This window comes from Lathamus discolor, chromosome 4 (assembly GCF_037157495.1).
Source record: "Lathamus discolor isolate bLatDis1 chromosome 4, bLatDis1.hap1, whole genome shotgun sequence".
NCBI classification, from domain to species: domain Eukaryota; kingdom Metazoa; phylum Chordata; class Aves; order Psittaciformes; family Psittacidae; genus Lathamus; species Lathamus discolor.
The window spans coordinates 67,044,383-67,064,742 of record NC_088887.1 but is presented as its reverse complement, the minus strand read 5'-3'; the positions used below and the strand labels follow the sequence as shown (position 1 = coordinate 67,064,742).

The window sequence follows — 20,360 nt, the reverse complement described above, 5'->3', positions numbered from 1 at the left end:
CACTGTGGGTCACTTTGGATGCAAACTAAGTTACAATGGAAGAAATAGACTCTTCCAAAACACCTGACAGTAGACTCACACACTTCATTTATTTAAGAGAGCCAAAACCTATGTTCCTTTCTCAGGTAGCATTACCCTTAGATTTCAGCAGGACTTCTTCCTAACCAAGGTCTGCAGGACTGTTGTGGTATACCCCACCTGGCAACTAAGCACCGCAGAGCTGCTCACTCACTTCCCCCAAAGCAGAATGAGGGAAGAGCATTGGAAGGGTAGAAGTGAGAAAACTCATGGGTTTAAGAAGAGATTAATGATTGAAATATAATAATTATTATAGTAATAGTTATGAAAAGGAAAATAACAATGAGAAAGTAATAAAACTCAAGAAATATAAGTGATGCAAATGCTTACCACCAGCCAACTGATGCCCAGCAGTGGCCCCTGCCCAACCTTCCCCCAGCTTTACATGCTGAGCATGATGCCATATAGTCTGGGATACCCCTCTGGTCAGTTGGGGTCAGCTGTCCTGGCTGTGTACCCCCCAGCCTCTTGTGCACCCCCAGCCTGCTTGCTGGTGCACTGAGAGGCAGAAAAGGCCTTGACTCTGCATAAGCACTGCTCATCAGTAACTCAAACATCTCTCTGTTACCAACACGGTTTCCAGCACAAATCTAAAGCCATACCAGCTACTGTGGAGAAAATTAACTCTATCCCAGCCAAAACCAGCACAAGGACTCACTACCATGTATGTGCAATAGGGATGTTCTCAATTTCAGACTTAAGGCTTTGCAAATATATTGTCCATTGGTTTTGTACTGGTTCGGTTAAACTGACTTCAGCCAAATTACTCTCTATGAAGGACTTCAGAAACTCAAAAATGGTGAATTTGATAACCTTTTTTCAATATTTCCAAACTGTGCTGCCTAGAAAGTTGAATATATCCTCATCTTCACTAACTGATACCTGTTCTCAATTGCGTGACAGGGAGAAAAGGGTATGCCAGGAATTTCAGGCCATTTTGGTACTCCTGGCTCACATGGTGAAATAGGTGAGTTAGTTCTCTTATCTGAGCCCTCTTTGTATTCATTGCTCATCAAATGCTCATTAAGTTCTGAAGAGTCTTAGGGGGTCTTCAGTGTTAAAGAGCCTTCATACAGTCTTACAGAATGGTATTGTAGATGTGGGAGGCTGTGAAAAGTTTAATACTGTTAATTTCATGCGTGTACTGTTCATGGATGAAGCCATCCACAGTGGGGAGGGTGGTTGTTCTAGAGACTTTATGTTTTTTCACCTTTAACTTACTCCTCTTTTATTCTAGAAAGATAATAATTACTGAATTTTGCCTCAGAGGTTGCAATTCATTCAAAACAACAGGAAATGCTGTTTACATTAAAGCATTACACTCGTGTTCTTTTTTGCTTGAAATAGGTGAGCGGGGAGATACTATAAACTTACCAGGAATGCCAGGCCTTAAAGGGGAAGTTGGTGTGCCAGGCTTAACAGGTATTAATTTCACAGTTCCTCTGCATATATTACTTTTTCGTACTGAAAATTTCATACAGAGGGAGGGAGGTGGAGTTTACCATAAGCTTTTGGTGCCTATTGAACCTGTGCTCTTATGAAAGCTCCTGAAGAGGAAGTAATTATGGAAGATAGGATAGCAGAGCCAGGTCAATTTTGGATTGGGTTGGTTAGGTCATGTATTAAATTTTCCCTGCACATGCAGCACACTTGAACATCAGTGTCATGTTCCACATAATTTGGGGATTACTTTTCAAAACAAATTTAATGATGGTTTGGCCAGCATGCTGTAGACAGCTGTTCATTCTCCCTGATTATGCAAGCACCCTGACTAGAAGAGCGTCTTTATGTGGCAAGATCAGGACTTACTAGGTAGCCAATTTCACATTATGCTTGTTAGCTTTTAGGATTGTACAGAATTATTAAAAGAATATACTGGCTTCATGCTTTTTCAGGCACAAGAGGAAGCGCAGGACAAAAAGGTGAAGGTGGCGATCCTGGTTTCCCTGGCATTGAAGGCCTTAAGGGCACGCAGGGTCTCCCTGGTACTGTGGGACAGGAAGGTAAGATATTCTTTTTAGAGCTTAGAAGAATGAAAATGTTTAAGAGGAGAAAGAAAAAATACCTTTTATCTTGAAATAAAATCATTATGTTTTTTAATATGTTGATCATTCTGTAAGTTGGTAAAGAGCAGTGAAAAGGACGTGGAACTCACAGTAGAACTTATTAAGAGGAAATTTCAAAAGCCTACCTCTGCTTCATACAGTTTCACTTTTTACAGCAATTGTGTCCAAAGAACTCTGTTGCTGGCATACTCAGGTATTCTAATGCTGTCTCAATACTTCAAGGACAAGGGCTTTTCAATACTCTTTTCTGTCAAAAATTAAGTAATACTCCCTAGGATCCAGTTACAGAGCCTTTGAGCCAGGCCCATTGGCTGACTGTACAAGCATACTGGGGGAACTGAAGTCAGATTTGGCTCTGGCTGGATCATAAACTCAGGGGTTAAGAACATGTCTTATTGCAAGAGGATCATGAAAATGCTCTTTCAGAACAGTTGCTTCACATTTCTCATATAATTAGAGGGGTTAGAAACTCCAGCCAAGACTGGAGCAGTTTCAGTAGGTTCCTCAATGGGAAACAGTTCTTGTCTGAACAGCTTTCCAGTTGGAAAGGCAAAACAGATGTGGCAGAAGAGGCAGCTGAGGTGCACATACATTAAATTACTCATCGTAACTGGTAATAGAAGAAAGTTATCATTTTAATAGGAGGAGCCCGTTGTATTTCTGTGGTTGTCAGAAAGGTTGTAGAAACCTGAAGTTTGTAATGAATTGTTCCATTATACCTTGCCTCTCCTACCTTTACTCTAGTTCTCTTCCACTTGGATGAGCGGTGCAGTATCATACAATGACATTAGGAAGCGAAAGCCTTATTTTTGCTACCGGGGAGAATGAAGGTAGCACAAGTCCATGTTTTGGGTGACTGGCTTTAAGGACACTCATGAGCAATAACATCATTGTCACACAGGTTTGCCAGGGCTGGTTGGCCCCCCAGGACAGCAAGGAAGCCCTGGGATGACTGGATTTCAAGGTGAAAAGGGAACTCCCGGCTGGCCTGGCTTACCAGGACAAGCAGGTATTTGCAGCTTCAACTATTCAGTCATTTTAATGTGAGCACTTGCTATAGTTCCTTTGGGATGGAAAAGAAAGGGGGCTCTTTGCAGTTCAGAGTGGCAGAGTTCCCTCTAGTAAACATTATTCCTCATAAAGTCCAGGTGCATTAGTGAAGACCCACGTGGCTGCTTTCTGATTTATGGTTTCTGAAGGTCTGCTGAGCTCACTTTAACGACTCATGACCTCCCTCAACCAGGAAAGCAGTTTTCAGGAAACATACTCATTTTTCATGGCAACTGGGAAAACAAAACAAATATTTGACATGCAGCAAAAGCAGTAATATACAGTATTAGAATATTATAATGGACATTAGATAGCAAACAATATGCTTATCCTACATCATCATAAAAACCTGTGAACTGATCCACTGTCTGGTTTTAAGAATAAATGACTTATGGCTCAGACAGAATTCTGCTGTCAAAATACAGGTGATAGTTTAAGATGAAGCTGCTTGAATCACGGGATACAGAATCTCATTGGTTGCCACCTAATTCCTTAATATATTAAGCAGATTTTTTTTTTCTACAGTATAGCCAGAAATTGCCATGCTTTTACTAGGATTCATCTATCTGAATCTGCATCAAATCTAAGCTAATACGGTAATGAAGGCTGCCTTTATAGACAGTGAAGAGAGAAATTATTTATTGTGAGGTTGCATTGTCCTCCAGTGCTCTGGCCATTGATTAGAAGTATCTGTCTAGCTTTAACATCATGCTTAACACTTTGACAGATACAAATAGATGGGATAAATTTTACCAGTAACAGCAGCAGCAGCTGTTACACATTTTGTTAGGGGTTTGTTGGGGTTTTGGTTTTTTTTTTTTTTTTTTAAATTATAGAGAGTGAATTTCTCCTGAAGAGAGCTTCACTATAATCACATTTAGGGCCTAAAATTATGCCATAATTGTCTTGGTTTGAGGATTTTGGAAAACTAAATGGTTATTAAAAAACTCATGGCAACAAGAATGGAACTAATGACATGCTACTAGACAGATCTAAGATATTTTAAATGGTAATAATATTGTTTATTACTTGGATAATATTAGATAGTAGTGAAATTTGCTAATCACAAAACCATGGTGTGGTGTATTTCATAGTAAGCTTATTGTAATGAATTAATTTGCACATAATGCACAAGATTTTAACACAGAATAGTATTTATCCAAGGATTTGAAATTTTTGCCTAGAAATATATACAGACTCATAGAAACTATTAAGATAATCATGAATGCAATTTTAAAACAGGCTCGCCTGGCTTAAGAGGAATCAGTGGACTGCATGGTTTACCAGGCACTAAGGGCTTACCAGGATCACCAGGTAAGTCAGACTCTTATTCTGCCTGTTCATAGGCATAGCACTGTGTTGGCTGCAAGTTTGGTGAGTGAGATCTTTGCAATGTGACTTTCTTAACTGTATTCCATAGCCCAATGTGGAATTTTCTTCAGTACTGTGGGCTCTGGCAAACAGCTTCATATCCTACGTGCTGCCACACAGATGGATTAGAACTCAACTTTAACTTGATAAGAGGAAAAAAATTATGATTTAAAGCCTTAAGGCCTTTTTTGCCCATTATGAGCCATTTTTCAACTAACCATTACAGACTCACGTATTTAGTAAATCCACATGCTCTATACATGTATGTTAGCATGCTTATACACTGTTACATACAGAAACATCTCAGCTTTCCTCTTAATTTTTAACAACTCCACAACAGGTCCAGATGGTTACGGCTCTGCAGGTTTCCCAGGTGCAGTAGGTGACAAAGGAGAAGCAGGAGAGCCAAGCAGAGTGCAAGGCAGCCAAGGACCTCCGGGTCAGAAGGGAGACAGAGGTGTTCCAGGTTTGTATTCCAGAGAATGGGATTTATGCAGGTGTTTTCCATTTTGAAAATCCTATTCTTCATATTAAGTCTGAGGTGAGTCCTTATAATTGCAATTGTGCATTTTCCTTGTAGTACTGATTATTTCTTCTCTTCCTTTCAGGAGTCCAAGGACCCTTTGGCATTCCGGGGCAGGAAGGACCTCCAGGTCCTCCTGGGATTTCAAATATATCGGGACATCCTGGTGATAAAGGCTCCCCAGGGCTAGACGGAGTGCCAGGTAATTCATGCCTTGTTTCCCTCAGGCAAGAATAAAAGACTATGTACAAGGTCGTGCACTCAGACAACAATAGAAGATTAAGTACTGGGTTTGCAACAGCAGTTTCATTGTTATTTCTGTCTTGATTCAGTAAAATATCCCTATTAAATGCAACACTAGAGTGCATGAATAATTGCTGGACAGAACTAATAGAATCATAGAATCATAGAATAGTTAAGGGTTGGAAAGGACCTTAAGATCATCTAGTTCCAACACCCCTGCCATGGGCAAGGACACCTCACACTAAACGATGCCACCCAAGGCTTCTTCCAACCTGGCCTTGAACACTGCCAGGGATGGAGCACTCACAACCTCCCTGGGCAGCCCATTCCAGTGCCTCACCACCCTAACAGGAAAGAATTTCTTCCTTATATCCAATCTAAACTTCCCCTGTTTAAGTTTCAACCCATTACCCCTTGTCCTGTCACTACAGTCCCTAATGAAGAGTCCCTCCCCAGCATCCTTATATGCTTCCCTCAGATACTGGAAGGCTGCTATGAGGTCTCTACGCAGCCTTCTCTTCTCCAGGATGAACAGCCCCAACTTTCTCAGCCTATCTTCATACAGCCTATCTTCATTCAGCCTATCTTCAATGGTGTATAAGATAATAGAGACGGACCTCTTGAAAGTAAAAGGCAGTTCCTCCAGGTTGTCCTGATGAAAGGGTTTGATTTTCATGCAAAAAGTTGAAATCATCGAGAGTTCTCTTAACTTTCCTAAGGATTATGCTAATTTGATACTTTAAAATCTGAGGTCTGTGGCAGACTTGCAGGTCTATGGAATTATTTTTTTTAATAATTTATAAAACTTTCCTATGTGAAATTCCCATGCAAACTAAGCTACTAAGGAAGTATTAGCTTTTCTCTCTACAAGTCCATGCTATGAGCCTGCCTCTCTCACACATATGAAGGAGCCACTCTGTGTCTCTCTATAGAGGCAGATATACCTGTAGCTCACTGGACTGCACATTCATTTCAAACTGTAGTGCCACTCTGAAAAGCTTGTAGCAGAAGCTGCAGATGTCCCGCTACCATCTTTATATGATGCACTGAATTTTTTATGTAAACTTGGCAAAAATCTACAACAGGCAAACCAGATGAAACCCAAAAGAATATCTAGGTTTCCAAATGGAAAAAAAAAGTTAGTTGGCCTAACACTTCATAAGGATTCCCACTCCCCAGGCAGTCATTGGATTTAAAAATAAAAGTAGACGCAGTCAGGAGAGTGGGAACAGGAACCATCTCCCAGCCAAAATGGTGGGGCATGGCTCGTACTTATTTTGCCACCTGCATCTTGAATTTGGTCCAACTTCAACAGGCAGCACGAGTGATGCCCCACTCAAACCCACAGTTAGTAAACCCCTCTCTCTTCAGAAACAAGGTCCAAATGTCTTCTTAGGTAGCAGAGGTAACTGAAGAGAAACCTGCCAGGTTTAGCTTCAGGCAATAAGTAATTCTAGAAAAAGAAGCTGTTCTCATAATTCCCAAGACAGCATGAAGTAGTTATTTGTATCCAGATGTTCAACTGAAGCACTAAGATACACTGAACAGTAAGTTCTTGGCTGACTTACCACCTGGCACTGAGTCAGGCACTTACTGCTCTTTGATTTCTCTCTAGTTACTTGGAGAATTTAGGATGAAGCAGGGAGGCATCTATTGAAGTGGGGAACTTGCTGGGGAAGGAGGAGCTCATTGAAGGATGCATCTCAGCAGGCACCTCATTTCTGCTGACATCTTGAGATGACACTGTGCTTTTGGGGAGATTCATGCCCTAATTCCTTTGCCACTGCAGCAAAGAGTATACCAGTCTCAGAGCAGGAGTGCTGAATAAGTTGGGGAGCTAAGCATTAGTTCCCAACTTAAATTAAGGAAATAAAACCTGATGGGATACAATTAGATAAAAGTGTTATTTTCCCCTGTGTCCAGGTCTTAAGAATAAACTGATTACAACCTATATGTGCTCTAAATAGGCTATCCAGGACTACAGGGACAGCCTGGAATACCGGCTCCGGCAGGAAGCAAAGGAGAAAGTGGACAAACAGGTGTGAGTGGAGAAATTGGCCCAAAAGGAAGTAGAGGTGATCCTGGATTGTCAGGGAGACCTGGTGTTCCTGGCTACCCTGGGCCAAAAGGTAAGGATGGGAAATGCTGATCTTGGCCAGGAACAGGGGAACCTGCTATGCTACAGCAGCTTTAATAACATGACTTTTGCACTCAATCTGTGTTAAAAGGCAGTAATGTCACCTTTTGTTTTTCATTCAAGGTCGTAAGGGTGAGCAAGGTGTCATCGGCTTTATGGGCCCAATAGGATTTCCAGGTGATTTGGGACCTATTGGACCCAAGGGGGATAGAGGACTAACTGGTAAGTGCAATCAGATGCATGACTCCTTTCTAAATAACTCATTTTGCAGCTCCACAGAGCTGATCTAACTGGCCCTGCTTCGAGTGGGAGGTTGGGCTAGATGACCTCCAGAGTCTTCTACAACCTGCATAACTATCTGTCTGGCAAATTCCAGTGGTCAGATGCCTGAATTTAACACGAGTAGTCAACTTTTTGCCTTTATCAATTTATTTTGTATGAAGTACAAGCTCTGAAATCACAGTCACTTTCAAGATTAAAAAAAACAAGAATTCCTGATCTAAACTAAACCTCCAGAGTACACATACTGGATATCTAGAAATATCTTTAAAATCCTTCACTCCAACTGTATCAGCATGTATTTGTGCCTCCTGATGCTCACCAAAAGATGGTGCTGTGCCTCGGAGAGCTGTCTGCTCTCTGGGGGGAACTTCCCAGCTTCCTATGACATAAATGAGAGAGCAGTGGCATCATTCACTTCATTCTCCTTATCTGTGCGCTGTCCAAGGGTTTCTGACCACAGTCCCTTGCTTACGTATGTGTATATATGTATCTGTGGATGAAAGCATGTTAAGGAAAATCCTAGGGGTTTTTTAATCAAACTGTCTCATCTTTTTTCTAATCACAGGCTTTCAGGGGCCTCCAGGCTCCCCTGGGCTGTCTCCTCTTCCTCCGAGGCTGGTTGCTGAGCAAGGTTCACCAGGTCCCCGTGGAAATATAGGACCTCAAGGAAGCCCAGGAGATGTGGGACCTCAGGGTCCACCAGGCGATCCAGGTAGGAATTGCACACTCAGAGTGAAAGGTCAGATCTCCGTAGTGAAGTCAGGTCACGAGAGCACTGTTTTGGCTCTCTTCTACTTTAAATTCCAGAAGTCAGAAAGGAGAGTCAAATTTTGGTCTTTCAAAGCTAGGGCTTGGAATTCCTCCTCCTCCTAGCATTCAGAACCTAAGCAAAACACAAGGAATCTTTGACAGCATTCACATAGCCAAAGCAACACCAGATGTGGATCTCAAATCAAGATTGAACTTCTTTGATGGAAATGTGCACATACTTATGGAACTGCTATCAGCACAGGGAATGTAGCATTAGTGATACGTGGACCCAGTGCAGTACACTCCTTGCTACTAGCTTCATTAGACATGCATGCTGGTAGCAAAAGTGAAAGATCAGGGTTGTGCTGCTCATGTAGTCTTGATCCAAGGAACTTTTTCCAATTAAGTCAGCGCTGTTTGCCTGAGCAAGAACCACAGGATGTTGCCTTTAGTGTAAATTGGTTAACATGTCATATAAGACCAAACATACAGAAGTAGAGCATGTGTTAACAAAGCAGGTAGCATGTTGGTATTTGTGTAGTCACTGTGCTTATAACCATTGTTGGTGCAAGGTTTCAGAGGCGCACCTGGAGAGCCAGGACTCCAGGGCAGGGGTGGCATTCCAGCTCCTCCCGGCTCCAGAGGTGAACAAGGAGCAACAGGGTTTCAGGGTCCAGTAGGGTTTGAAGGTAAGAAATGTTGCACAGCACTTCTTCCCTCTTTCCACTGTCACTGCCATAAATCATTCTGTAGTTCTACCTCAATGGATGGGGATGAGGAGAGGAGAAAGAAAGTTTCTGTCTTCACAAGTTCTTCACAAGAGACAAATAACTAAATTTTAACAGTTATCTTAAAGCAATATTTTCACAATAAGTTTTGATAAATGTAGATGTCAGTCCACTCATGTTAGTGAGTTTGTTCTGTGTTTTTATATTGATTTTGAGCTGTGTATTTTTATATTGATTTTCTCTCAAGTATTTTCACCTAGTGTTTTACTAGCAGTTACATTCATGGAAACAAACGGTTGGGTAGGTGATATTTGTGTAAATGATGTTTAAAGGAACATATCTGTAGAAGCAATACCTGTGTCCTTATCCAGTCAAAGAGCAGAGCAATTACTGTCTGAATTAGCTAAGTACATGGAGAAAAAGGTATTTGCAGAGCATAGTTGTAACCATATGAAGTAAACACAAGCAATTCAAAAACTTTTGCTTAATCTTGGACTCAGAAAGCATTTTAAAGAATAAATAGGCTCATCTGTATTGTAGAAAGTATGCTCAAATTCAGGGTGTTATATGTGACTTCTCCTGGATCTGATAGCAAAATACATCACCTTAGAAACCAGGGAGCCTGATCCAGTACCAATCTATTTAAAAGCAACTGCTGTAATCCAACAACTACAGCTCTTTTAACAATAAGTTGCCACAAGAAGAGTTATCATGCAATTAAGTTTTATTCATCAGGAGCTTAATTGGAATATCAGAACATTTGTGGGAGTACAAACTAAGTTGTATGATTTCTTTCCCCATTTCTTCTAAGGTCAGCCAGGCCGCCCTGGTAGCCCCGGGCTGCCAGGCATGCCGGGTCGCAGCGTTAGCATGGGCTACCTGCTGGTGAAACACAGCCAGTCCGATCAGGAGCCAATGTGCCCAGTTGGCATGAACAAACTCTGGAGTGGATACAGCCTGCTGTACTTTGAAGGACAAGAGAAAGCACACAACCAGGATCTAGGTAAGTGGGGCAGGTATTGCTGACAGCAGCCTCAATTCCATGTCTCTGACTGAAAATAACAAAGGAATAAAATAGCTCTTAGAGGAAGTTGGGACTTGAGCAGACAGGCTTAGGAAACACCAGAATGAGAAGTGCCCCGCAAATAATTAGTGTTGCTCAAGGGGACCTCTAAAGCCAGTGAAACAGTCTGGACTGCAGGGTTTTACTGACATACTTAGGAAAGAGCAGGAAACTGAAAACTTGCCTTGTCTTCTGTGTCAATGATTGCCATCATTTCTGTTATTTTTTCTCTTCCCTTTTTAACAGGGCTGGCTGGCTCATGTTTGGCTCGTTTCAGTACTATGCCATTCCTCTACTGTAACCCTGGGGATATTTGTTATTATGCAAGTCGAAATGATAAATCCTACTGGCTCTCAACTACAGCACCTCTTCCAATGATGCCTGTGGCAGAAGATGAAATCAAGCCATATATCAGTCGGTGCTCAGTTTGCGAGGCCCCAGCTGTGGCAATTGCTGTCCATAGCCAAGAAGCTTCTATTCCTCACTGCCCTGAAGGCTGGCGCAGTTTGTGGATTGGATATTCCTTCCTTATGGTATTTGTTCTCCAGTGTCACATTTTGTGTTTGAGTCTTAGATACTAAGAAGGCTGCTCTGTTTTAGAGCCAGCAACACCAAAACCAAGCATCATACTGGGGAGCCAGAGAACTACAAACTACTTAAACTTCCTAGTTTCTAGGAAGCAGAAGAGGAGAAACAAAATTTCTGTGAATTGCAGATAAAATTGCCTCTTGTCAGAATAGCATCTAGAGTCCTTACTAGATGTACAAAATAGTGCTTCAGAGCAGAACATAGGGACAAATGTGGACTGACACATAAAATGGCACTGAGGTGCAACTATAGCCTGCAAAGCATTTCCACAGCTAAAGATTAGGAGTTACTTACATACATCACTAGTAAAGCTGATCTGTATTTCAGAAAAGAAAAATCAACCTTTTCCCTTCTTTTGGAAACTTAAAATCATTGATGTTTGGTCTAAGCTTTGAAAGCTGGAGAGGGACTTTTCATAGCAAGTAGTAATAGGACGAGGGGGCATTAAACAGAAAGAAGATAGATTTAGATTAGCTATCAGAAAGAAATTCTGTACTATGAGGGGGGTGAGGCACTGGCACAGGTTGCCCAAGGAAGTTTTGGCTGCCCCATCCCTGGAAGCATTCAGGGCCAGTCTGGATGGGGCTTTGAGCAACCTGGTCTAGTGGAAGGTGTCCCTGCCCATGGCAGGGGGGGTGGAACTATATGATCTCAACCCAAACCATTCTGTGATTTAGAAGCCGAAGGTTTCCACTTAGTGTGGAAAGAGTGACAGCCTCCTGTTGTTTTTAAAATTAAGCTTCAGTGTTGTATCTCTAATGGCAACAAGACCTGAGCTCTATATCCCATGGCTTATGGGATCTCTTAGATCTTGTGATCTTATAACTAGGAAATGGGAGGTTATAGAAAAGCTTAGCATTATGTGTGCAGTGGAAGACCTGCTGAAGCACCTGACCTGCTTTTCCTGCAAGACTGTACAGAGGTGTCATGTAAGTACTAGAGGGCTTAATACGGTAAAGAGCAGCTAGAATGTTCGTGAGTGATCTGACAGATGCTCATTTTTCTGACTGGCTTTCATGTACTGGAGTGTCAAAATCTGCAACAGCAAGCCCATGTCATTAACCCATTAAAGACTGGACTGAATGCTGAAGTAAACAGGGTTGAGGAAAAAAGAAATAAGATTTCTCTGGCAGAAAACATCATAGAATAACAATAGTAATTCTTACCTGCAAACCATTTGTTTGTCAAAAGCCACAAATTTATTTTTTTCAGAGAATAAGGTAAAGGAAATCTGGTATTTTTCATTTAGTTAAAAAAAAGAAAAAAACACCAAAAAAACCCAACATAAAACCCAACACAAAACCAGAAAACCTGAGAGTGCAGATTAAATGTTTGACCAGCCCTATGTCTGACCTTTCTTTTGCTTCTATAAAAAAACGCTGATACCAATCTCATAGTTACTTCACAAGAATGCTAAGGATTAATTAAATGTTTGCAAAGCCCTGTGTAAACACCAAGCATTGTTAATAGCAGAGTTTCACCTTAGCAAGACCTTTTGCCAGGACAAAGTGCCAGCACTAAGGAGCACAGAGTGAGAAGAGTTCGTATTTTCCCAGCTAGCATTTGGAGGGAATGAAGTGTTTGGTGAATGCATTTTTGCTTCTCAGGCAACTATGAAAGAAGTACAGCATGCTTTTGGTTATCTCAGAGTACATATTGTTTTACTTCCTTGGCTTACATTTGTCACCTCTCTCCCCTAAGGAAGGTCCAGTACCGAAGGGAGTCATCACAGACTCCTGCCTAAACAGCCACAGAAGCCAGGCAGATTTCAAGTAGCAAGGGAACATCAGCGTCATGAATTCTATAGAGTGGCATAAGCATTGCAGAAGGATGGAAGGCCATGGCCAATACCAGAAAAGATACTATAGACATAGAGTTGGAGCTTGTACCCTGAGCATAGGAATGCCCATATTCATCCTCAAGTGGGTCTGCTCCCAAGCCAGGGCTCAAATAGCAAGTGCAGTTTTTGCTAACTGCTTTCCAGCTCTAACTGAAAAGGCCTCAAAGCTGTAATAGTTCATGCTGCTCCTTACCAACTTCATTCTTACAGAGGGATGCTAGAACAATTTTGCTTCTGATTTTCATAGCCTAGCAAGTCACATAGGCAGTAAGGCAGCGGTATGCTGCAGTTCTGGGGTCTAGGTAAGGGATTCTAGGGGGAGGGAGTTGTTTGGTTGGTTGGGTTGGGTTTTTTTTTAAACCATTTAACAGCTAAACCTCACCAACATGTAACTCCAGCCAGAGATCAGTCCTTTACTCTGTTAAAAGGTGGCCATTTCTTTGACTCATTTACACAAACACACTGGACCTCTTGCAGCACAAACCAAATCAGTTACAGCTTGCACTTTTATAGTGTGGTATTTATTAGGACATAGGCAGGCAAACATAGTAGATGTGTCCAGATTACCCCTTACATTTACAAAACTATTTAGCAACTTTATTTTCCAGCTGCTTTCTTTTATATTGCAAATTCCTTCAGGTTCTAACAGAAAAGGAAACAGCTTCACTTAAAAAGTAGTCGTACAGCTCTAAAAGGGACAGAGGAAATGCCTGGAGTTTAGCAGTGCCTTTGACAGAAGAAAACTAACATTCAGTTCATTACCACAGTATGTGTCAAAAGTAACAGTTGAGTGGTCTAAAGATGCATGGTTTTGGTGTAATTTGCTGACAAAGAATATGCCATAGAGGGAACTAGTTATTTGCATAAAAGGTGATTTTGTTTCCACAGTGTTCCTTATGTGCAATGCAGTAAGACAGATGTTTTAATTAGAGAAATTCGAGTTAGATATATGTATGGTGGAAAGCTTTTCTCAGTGAGGGTAATTAAACAGAGAACCAGTTTGCCCAGAGAGGTTGTGCCATCCTTGGAGGTATTGATAACTCAACAGCTCCCTGAGTGACTGTGGGCAACTTTGGAATCAGCCTTGCTTTGAGCACAGGACTGGCTGAAATGACCCCCAGCAGGCCTTTCCCACCTAAATGATTCTCCAGTGCTAAGACTTTCAACAGTGAAAATCTTAACTATAGAAAAGATGTTTGCCAGAAGATTTTAAAGTGGCATCAACACAGGAGGTGCTCCTTTGTATAGCTAAAGCATAGCCAAACCCTTAAGCCTTACTTAGCTGAAGGATTGGCTGACTGCTCTGGAGAGAAGAATGCCTCATCCCTGGCAGTGTTCAAGGCCAGGTTGAACGAGGCTTTGAGCAACCTGGTAGAGTGGAAGGTGTCCCTGCCTATGGCAGAGGGGCTGGAACAAGATAATCTTTAAGGTCCCTTTAAACTCAAACCATTCTATGATTCTATGAATTAGGAGCAATTCTAGTGGCTTTTCTCTTTTCCCACATGTAAGTTTTTGACAGCACTGCCTGCGGCTGTACTCTGAATGCTGCCTTCCTTGTCTCGTTTAGCACACTGCTGCTGGTGATGAAGGTGGAGGCCAATCGCTGGTTTCTCCTGGGAGCTGCCTAGAAGATTTCAGAGCGACTCCTTTCATCGAATGCAATGGAGCACGTGGAACCTGTCACTACTTTGCCAATAAATACAGCTTCTGGCTCACTACAATTGACCAGCCCTTCCAAAGCAAGCCCTCAGCAGATACACTCAAGGCAGGACTGATCCGAAGCCATATCAGCAGATGTCAAGTCTGTATGAAAAATTTATAGAAGTCTTTCACAGTATAAGGAACCTGCTTATCATGTCATACAGTGGACCTTCTGTGATAGTTAGACATTTGAATAAATCATGTTGGTGCTTTTTTAACTTATTACCTCAAAAGCTGAATGGAAAGTTAATTTTTTAAAATGTCTGTAAAAGCAAATTAAGTGTAACACAAATCACGTCTAACACACAGATCTAATGCTGTGTTCTCCTACTATATAGTATAGATATACTTTCTGCTATTCTAACATTACATCATTTGCCAAATGCTACAAATACTCACAGCTTTGAAACACCAAAAAACTTCAGTAATAAATGGTTACCTTGGACAGATACCAACTGCATTTACTTTAAGAGAATATATGTATCTTACATTTACTGTATTTGTCACAACAGCAAACACTAACAGCTCCAGTTCCATAAATTAACACAGCGTGATTACAGAGAGAAACTCTTGCAAAATACTGAAACTATTTTGGAAAGTGCTCATGTCCAGCATTGAAACCTAACCTTGATTTTAGTATTTTATGCTTGGGTATTTCAAACACACCCAAAACAATTATCTTTTTATTGTGTTTGTTTTTTTTCAAGCCTAACAATGCTTTAGCACTTAACCACTGGCAAGAGCAGAGAAGCCCACAGGCCTCCCCAAAACAGTGACCACAAAATACAACTCTTCCTATTTCACTTAGGAGACTAAATGATGAAGATCAGCATTTTATTTTAACAAGCTTGATAATTTTTTTCTAGACATACCTCAGGATCATTACAAAGGTCTCTTGCTCCTTGCTATGTTGTGGACATCCATCCGTGTCACCCTACCCACACAGCAGTGACACTGGTTGGTTTTTCAGTTGCATTGTTTCTCCTCTGAAACCAAGCCACTCATCACAGATTTTAACCATTACTGCTGGAACAGCTATTGCATGTAAGGTGGGCTTTACAGGACAGCAAGTTGCTCGATGCCACAGAACTTTTAATTTAAGCACAGAACTTCCAGTACTGCCACTTGTCTGTCAAAAGGCATGCTGTCCTGGCAGCTCGGGACACACAGCAATGGGATAACCACCACCAATTTGCACACGGCCAGGGGAAGGAAGCAAAGCATTAATTTGGAACCATCTTTCCCCATAGAGAACCAGGTTATTGCGTGCCAGGCTTGATAAATGGCCAGAATGGCTAGCTCTTTCCTTCTGCAGAAACAATTTAGCTCAAAGTTATCTGTTACCACTGCAAGAGACTGGGAAGTGGGGGAACGGATCAGTTGCAAATTTCCTACTGGCATAGTCTGATTATATACCTGAATGCTTAAACCTGAAATTGGAGAGATTTTTATAGCAATGGCAATTGATTTTTCAACAGTTCTCTCACTCCTGCTCAGGTGCTTTTGGCTTTTGTACTTACATTCCATCCTCACTGTATCATAAATAAAACCTGGTTTTTTCTACACTTCTATTTGTTGATGATTTTCATTTTGTAAACAGCGTTTTTTTGCACAATGCATACGGACAGCTCTGTTGAATTACTTTGTTTGCACCTAAGGAATTAGAAGCACACTGCCAGAAAGCTCCTTCCACTGAAATTCAAACTCTTCAACCAGGAATACTCTTGTTTATTTCATGACACTTTAAAAGATACAAGAGGGAAGCTGTGTTTCTAAAATTGCTTGCTTAAGCTGAACTACCGCAATGGTATTCCATCTTGTTGTTAGAACAATTTAAGACAATAAATTGCAATGTTGCAGATTAAAGCAATGTATTATTCATGCTATACAATGTTCAGAAAACCAACATTAACAAAGCTTCCCAAGTGTTACCTCTGCAAAAAAAAAAAAAAAAAAAAGATGAAATATAAATGAAGTTAAAATTCTTAGCTAGCATGCTGTCTAACCTTGATCAGTCGTACATATGATGAGATACATCCATAAACAGAGAAATTACCTAAGCTTGAAATGAGCTCTCTGGCTATGCTGTAGCTCTGAAAGGCAGCCCCCAAACAAAGTAATCACACTACTATTTGTTCAGCTAAATAAAATACTTAGAACAGAAAACAATGCAGTCAACTTGAGCCAAATTTATTCCACGCTTGCCAATTCTTTTAAATACACAGGGCAGTAACAAACACCCAAACATCAGCAACTTACCTCGGTGTTGCTAGAGATCAGTGGCTGTGGGATGAACATGGTTATCACTTGGGATTTGGGCAGCATACCATTCCAGCACATTCAGTATTTTAAGAGAATTCAAGTGGAAGTTATGCAAATCTGTAAAAACCAATTACATCAACAATGGAAGCAAACTATTTTTCCTTTCATAGCTAATACCTTGCCCAATCTTCCTATGCAGCTAATTTTTTTCCAGTGTAAAACTTTAGCAGATAGGTCTTCCTCTCAAGCAGTTTTGCCTCTTAATTTTCTCTGGCTCACATAAGCTGTTCTTAACAAGTTTGCTCAGTGCAGTATCAGCACAGCATTGAGTTGAACGCACGGGCATGGTACAGGAAAGAACAAACAAACCATAAAACCCCACATGGTGCCAAGTGGACTTAAACTTCTGTATTTTGTGTAGGCCATGTTCTCAGGTCTGTGTTCCCATAGCCATGTTTCTCAAAAGCCTGTGTAATCACTGTTTGAGAAGGGGAGGTTGCTCGTGCACACAAACACACGGAATACTTGCAGCAGCCAGAGAATTTCACCTGGTGAGCTAACCGAGAGCACAGCAGGAGGGGAACTGACTTACGCAAGCTGCCTCCTCGTTGCAGGTTTACCTCCTCTCCTGTGAAAAAAGTCAGAGATGGGGTTGTTCAGCCTGGAGAAGGCTCCAGGAAGACCTTATTGTGGCCTAAACCCGTTCAGTATCAGGTTGAATGGGGCTTTGAGCAACCCGATCAGAAGATGTCCCTGCCCCTGGCAGGTGGGTTTCCTCTAGGCGATCTTTGAAGGTCCCTTCCAACCCAAACCATCTGATGATTCTGTGATCCCAGAACCCATTTCCAAGAAGTTAAAATATTTGATACTGAAAAAACTCAGCTACAGCAAAACAAAACAATCTTTTTACTAAACTACAGTGTTCCAGCCTAGGATGTAAAAACCACAAGTGTTTTGCCTGGGTTTCACCACGTCAGATCTTTTGCTTCAAAGCATGCTGTTTGCTTCCTATACTTCCCTGTTTGAAAGCATGTTGCTGAGCCTGGAGAAGGTGAATGAGATTGTATTACCCTTCTGCAGGTAGAAGTGCATCAGTATATCAATGTCACTTGACACCAATTACCTACTCAGAGTGTGTTGACCATATCAGCCAAGTTCCCTCACACCTTACATGACTGGGCTTGTCTGTGGCTGCCAGAAACAGAAAACCAGCAAACAAGCAGCAGCTGATGGCACCCCAGTGCAGGTGGCAGCAGACCCCATAAACCATACGGGGACTGGCTGCACCCCCAGGGTTGGCCACCCACACCCACCAGGGTGAGTGAGGGCCTGGACTTACGGTCTTTGGGGATTAGACACAGATGGTGCAAGACACACTGGATGAGGAGAACAAGTAACATCACTGCATCCCTGACCCATGAGCAGATAAGTAAAAACAGGAGTGGTGCTTCCCAGCCGGACATAACAATTGGATTGATGATCTTAAAGGTCTTTTCCAACCTGGTTGATTCTACAATTCTATGGCATGGACATCTAAAGCCAAAGCATGTGGCTCAAGAGCTCTACCTGCTTCATGAGCACCTGAATTCAGGAGTTCAGGCTCCTTTGGTGGTCCCCATGAGACTTGAAGCCTTATTGGGGTTGCAAGGAGCCAACAGCAACCTCAGTCTCGCACCATCGCTGCCTGCAAGCGGCAGGAAGAGGGATGTGGCCTTCCCAACCAGCCTGGCACCCACTCACCCTGCTCCATCTCCATCCCCCTCGGGTCACAGCATGCCCACAGCTCACATCCACCCAGCATGGACAAAAATAACATCTATTTCACTGTTCAAACACTTCACATGATGCAGACAAACATAACTGAGGGAGGTGAAGGGAAACAAATACTTGTAAAACAAGGTCCCCCTCTCAGGCAGGGCAAGCAGAGAACCTGGGATCCTGCTTTCACCTGCCATTGCTAGTCCTGGCCATGCATGACCATTCTGCAGCTTCACTGCTCCTCCCCATCAGTGAGCCAAGCTGAATTATTCCAGTAAAAGTACATAGGATGGGGGGGTGAAAATAAATAAATAAAAAGCACCATTTAAACAGAAAACAACAACTAACCTAGGCAATTCCAGTGCTGGGGGTTGAGCTGTGCTCTCCAATAGCGCTTGCAGACATGCACAGGCACCTCTGCAGCAGATAGAGCACCAACACTGGACTGGAAAAATGGAACTCAGCTACAGCAGGGTTTAAATTAGTAATATCATTAAAAAAAGAAAAAAGTCCTGCATCAAACTCTAGAAACCCTCAAGTTTTGCTCGAAGGCACAATCTGACTTCTGCAAGTAGTAAAGAAATGAGGCTAGCCACATCGAGCAATGCAGATCTCCTGAGCTCCTATCATCAGCTCCTGTGCAGTCTGCAGCCTCTCAGGTTCTGCTGTGTAACCCCATGACCTCTCTCACAGGCTGTCAGAGTGGCATCCACTATAACCCAGGCATTTCTCAAGGAGCAATATCCAGTAACACTAAAAAGCCAGGAACATCCTGCCAGACAAGTATAGCCCTAAGGGCAAAAGCACAGCATGCAAGACTGGTTCCTGTGTCCTTTTCTTTTCAATGAAAACACCCAAGTTGGAGCTTTGGGAAAGACTAGGAATTCCTTCGTATCTCATACAAATCAAACATTGGTGCAACTGAGCTGCAAATATTTATACCTTAAAAAGTATTAGACATTATATTTACAAATACTTTACCTGTTCTGTCCCTTCTAGCTGCACATGGCCCAAAACCCTAACCTTGCAACACGCCTATGCTGCAGGTTCAGCTGTCAACAGATGCAGCAAAGCCAGTGGCGAACCTCTCACAAATGTGTTGGCAAATCGCTTTGGTCACAGACAAGACTGAGGTTATAGCCTGTTTGTCTCTTCCCAGTCCCAAGGGAAGACTAGACACTGGCCTTAGAATTTTGTTACTGCACATAAGCTTGAAAGCAGAAAATAAACTACTTCTCTGCAGCAAGTTGATCAAGAAGATATACTTTGGGGGAAAAAAATAACTAATATTCTTAGTAATAATTTAATTCATTATTCATTTAGGAATTGACTCCCTATGTACTACTCAACTGTGATTTGGGTGGGACAGAGAAAGTCAATGAGAAAGCATAAGAACAACCAACCCTTTAGTTTTAGAAAATTATGCCCATAGCATCCATAAGAAGACAAAAGAGCCCCCACACAACAGCTTGCTGAAATGGAAACATGTGAGCTGCATCTTTGGGGTTTTGGGGGGGGTTGTTTTGGGGAAATATGGGGGTGGAAAGTAGTAGTTCCTCACTGTGGTTAAAGCGTCTCAGTGTGTGCTCCTGGGTCATCACATACTGCATCATAGCCGAGAGAGTTGGGAAACTCTAGGAGCACTAGTGAGTATTAGCTTCTCCTTTTTACTGCAGTCAGGAAAGAAACCATGTACCTCGTTAGTGCTCCTTCATGTGCCTTTCTACTCCACAAAAGGCAGTTTTCTCTTTCCTTCCTCCTGCATTAGCCACTTTCACATCAGAAAACGCAAGTCCTCACTTCCCTGCAGGAAGATGGCAATGTCATGCATAGCTGCTAAACATCAAAGCTGCAGCCTTGAGCACAACAAGGGAGGAATTGGAAGGGAGATAGAACACAGGTGGCATTCTACAGGCACCA

General features: G+C 42.0%; 1 protein-coding gene across 1 annotated transcript in view; it reads left to right on the top strand.

Annotated features, from left to right (window-relative positions):
* The window catches only part of COL4A2 (collagen type IV alpha 2 chain), a 152,892-nt gene extending 136,907 nt beyond the window's left edge, over positions 1-15,985 (top strand). Inside the window, exons 35-48 of the mRNA XM_065677936.1 lie at positions 982-1,045; positions 1,426-1,500; positions 1,974-2,081; positions 3,046-3,153; positions 4,437-4,508; positions 4,906-5,031; positions 5,174-5,290; positions 7,299-7,460; positions 7,592-7,690; positions 8,316-8,462; positions 9,073-9,189; positions 10,040-10,231; positions 10,538-10,824; positions 14,287-15,985. Of these exons, the coding sequence (XP_065534008.1) occupies positions 982-1,045; positions 1,426-1,500; positions 1,974-2,081; positions 3,046-3,153; positions 4,437-4,508; positions 4,906-5,031; positions 5,174-5,290; positions 7,299-7,460; positions 7,592-7,690; positions 8,316-8,462; positions 9,073-9,189; positions 10,040-10,231; positions 10,538-10,824; positions 14,287-14,541 (1,929 nt within the window). The 3' untranslated portion in view covers positions 14,542-15,985. The remainder of the gene's footprint in view (positions 1-981; positions 1,046-1,425; positions 1,501-1,973; positions 2,082-3,045; positions 3,154-4,436; positions 4,509-4,905; positions 5,032-5,173; positions 5,291-7,298; positions 7,461-7,591; positions 7,691-8,315; positions 8,463-9,072; positions 9,190-10,039; positions 10,232-10,537; positions 10,825-14,286) is intronic.
* The last annotated feature ends 4,375 nt before the right edge of the window (positions 15,986-20,360 follow it).